The sequence below is a fragment of the Apis dorsata genome, unplaced genomic scaffold, assembly GCF_000469605.1.
Source record: "Apis dorsata unplaced genomic scaffold, Apis dorsata 1.3 scaffold_295, whole genome shotgun sequence".
NCBI classification, from domain to species: Eukaryota; Metazoa; Arthropoda; class Insecta; order Hymenoptera; family Apidae; genus Apis; species Apis dorsata.
This window is the reverse complement of record NW_006263570.1, coordinates 2,278,035-2,281,251: the sequence shown is the minus strand read 5'-3', so window position 1 is coordinate 2,281,251 and position 3,217 is coordinate 2,278,035. Positions and strand designations below refer to the sequence as shown.

General features: G+C 29.4%; 1 protein-coding gene across 5 annotated transcripts in view; it reads right to left on the bottom strand.

Annotated features, from left to right (window-relative positions):
* Positions 1-3,217, bottom strand: part of LOC102676964 (ankycorbin) — a 15,828-nt gene that overhangs the window by 6,189 nt on the left and 6,422 nt on the right. For all 5 annotated transcript variants that reach the window (XM_031511225.1, XM_031511224.1, XM_031511226.1 and 2 more), the window contains exons 4-6: positions 1,991-2,267; positions 1,404-1,652; positions 1-189 (exon numbers count right to left, since the gene is read on the bottom strand). In XM_031511225.1, the coding sequence (XP_031367085.1) occupies positions 1-189; positions 1,404-1,652; positions 1,991-2,267 (715 nt within the window). The remainder of the gene's footprint in view (positions 190-1,403; positions 1,653-1,990; positions 2,268-3,217) is intronic.

The window sequence follows — 3,217 nt, the reverse complement described above, 5'->3', positions numbered from 1 at the left end:
TGTGTGGCCACGTCCAAAGTGCTTGGACGTTTTTTTGCCAACCACTTGATCAACTCGATTCTACCGGAAGCGACGGCTTCATGGGCAACACCGGTACCACGTACCGTCCTTGCGTAAAGAGAGCCACCGTGTTGAGCAAGTATCTTCAAAGTCTCCAATTGACCTTTGGCTGCTGCGCAAAGTGCTGGTCTAAAATATTTTCACTCAATTTAGATTTCGTATTCTATGCATATATTTGTGAAAATGGAAATTTTGCATGGAATTTTTACGTGTATATGATTATTGAAATTTCTTACAGATCAGGAAGAATATTTAAGAAATATTAAAAATATTAGATATAAGTAACATAAAAAAATGAATGGAATTATATATATATGGCATGAATTACAAGTTGCCAATTTATAATTTACCTCAAGTTTTTTTATATATGTATATTCATAATATTATTTTAATATGAATATTTTATTTTCAGTTGTTCTTAAAAAATTAAGTTAAGTTAGGCTGTTAATTTAAAAATTATGTTAGAATTTATTTTAACATTTGAAGTATTTGTACCATTGTTCTTCAACTTTGCCTATGAATAGGCAACATCTACATTGTATCAGAAATGTACATTATTATTGATAATGATAGTCTGTCTATAGTATCTACATGAAATATCTAATATCATATAGCTATATATGGACACTATATATATATGGGAGTCAGTAATAGTGTCAATGTACGTCTTGACCTATGGATTCCAAATTCTATTATCGACATGGTAAAATCAATGTTAGACATAAGATATATTGTATAATATTATCGAAGATGCTTTAGATATAAAAATATTTATATCACTATTTTTATCACATAACATAAAGATAAATAAAGAATAAATCATCTCTAAGAATCATATCGAACAGAATATATTAATAATTCTGTTAATTTTTTTCAGTTTGAGTTAATATTCTAAATCATTTTGGGTTTATACGAATATCAAAAAAAAAAACGATTCCTCAAAATAAACAGATTTATAAATTCGAAGAATTATAATCGACACATGTACAAAATTTAATATTAGAGGAAAAGCAATAAAGGGATTTAAAAAATAAAAAAATTTCATAATATGCATCAGAGAACTATTTAATCGAACCCTTTTTTAAAAAGCGGACGAAATTAAGGTAGTAATAAATATTAAATAAATAGATTTATTATTGTAATCATTTTTTATTTATACTCTAATACTTTTTAATTAATTACTAATTTTTAACTAATTACAGCTATGAATAATCAATATATCTAAGAAGAAGTTTGAATGACATAAAATCGAATCTGCTTTCACAAAGAACAGAAAAAAAATATTCCTATCAAATAATTTTAATGTTATTATTCGATAGAGTTCAACTTTTTATATTACTTACGTTCTACCCTTTCGATCTTGACGATTTGGATCGGCTCCTAGCTTTAAAATTAAAGCTGTAGCATCAGCGTGGCCAAGAGTGGCAGCATAATGTAGAGCTGAACATCCATTATCGTCTACATGATCAGGATGAGCACCACAGAGATTAACCAACGCCTCGACACATCTGGCATGACCTCTTGAAGCAGCGCAATGAAGAGCTGTCAGGCCATCTTTATCTGCAGCTCCTGCGGCAGCTGAACCACCGGCTCTGTATTTTAATTATTGCTTTTAGAATCATTCATTTTTCTTTTAGAAATCTTTCTGTTTCAGAAAAATAAATCTTGAATGTAAAAATTAAGAATTAACTTCTAAATATATCTATAATATGCAATATCTATAAATAATGAAAAGAAAATATTAAAACTTTTCTCAAGTTCACTATACTATTCCATTTTAAAAGAAAATTCCTCTATCTTTTGATTGTTTTAAATATCTTTTACTTCTAAAGTACTTATTGATACTTACATTACAAAAGTTATCTCGAACAAGATTACTTTTCCGTATTAATAGTCAAGAACATGTATTCGAACGAAAATCAAAGTTTACCTAGCTAATGCCAACACAGCTTCCACACTTCCAGCACTTGCTGCCCATAGAATTGGCTGCCTTCCATCCTCGTCTTTCGCGTTTACATCGGCACCGAATTCCAGAAGAGTCTGAAGAACTTTTAAACCAACTTTCTTAGGTACAGCAAGCTCAGCAGTTGCAGCTGCACCGCAACATTGAGCGGCATAATGAAGAGGAGATCCTCCGCGTAAATCGGGTGTCGATGGATGAGCACCCGCTGCTAATACCAGACGAACACATTCCGCTTCCCCACACACTAAATGTAAATTACAAATTATTGTTCTTATATCTACATATTTATAATTAATAATAATTATAAATAATAATTATAAATATGTAAATTAGAATTTTTAAATTATTATTTACATATATTTAATATTCATGTACAGATACTATTTTTAAGTTACGATTAATTAACAATATGTTGATAGGAAAAAATAATAATTCAGATACTATTAATATTTCATAATGTCATATAATTGGAAAGTTATACATATTCATATATTTATATTTAAATTTATTACACACTTGAGTTTATGCTGTCTATGATTAATTTCAAGAGAAGCAGAAATTTAGCTATTAATATTCATAAAGAACGCTATTTAAAATTTGTAAATAAATTAGTAATAAAAAACACAAGTTCTATTACTAAAAATAAATTAATATTAAAATCTCTAACAATAATAATTAAAAGAAAAATCCAAATATAAAAATTCTCTTTTTTATTTTTCATGTCATCACGTAAATCCATATTTAATAAAGATATCTCACAAAAGAAGTTTCGAATGTCTCGAATAATTGACAGATATCATCGTGATTCGTATTCGGTACACAACATCGAACAAGTAAGTCGAAATATTATTTGATGACAAGTAATCTTCATCGAATCTTTTCTCATCTTTTCTCCTTTGCTTTAAATATGATTCGTCGATAAGAAACTTTCTTTTTCATACCATAAATCCGACTTACGAATGTAAGAACCGGGCAATTGCGAGTGCACGGCAATAAATCGACGGTCATTTGAATATACCAAGGACGACTATGGTCAATCTTGTGGATTATCTCGGTATGAGTCTCGCGTGTTCCTTGACGAACCGGAATGACGTCATCAGAACTGACCCACTAACCTTACCTGACCAATATACCTTTATTTTATCGGAGATCGGTAGAAAAGATATGGTCATTAATTCACAGTTTCCGCAGCTT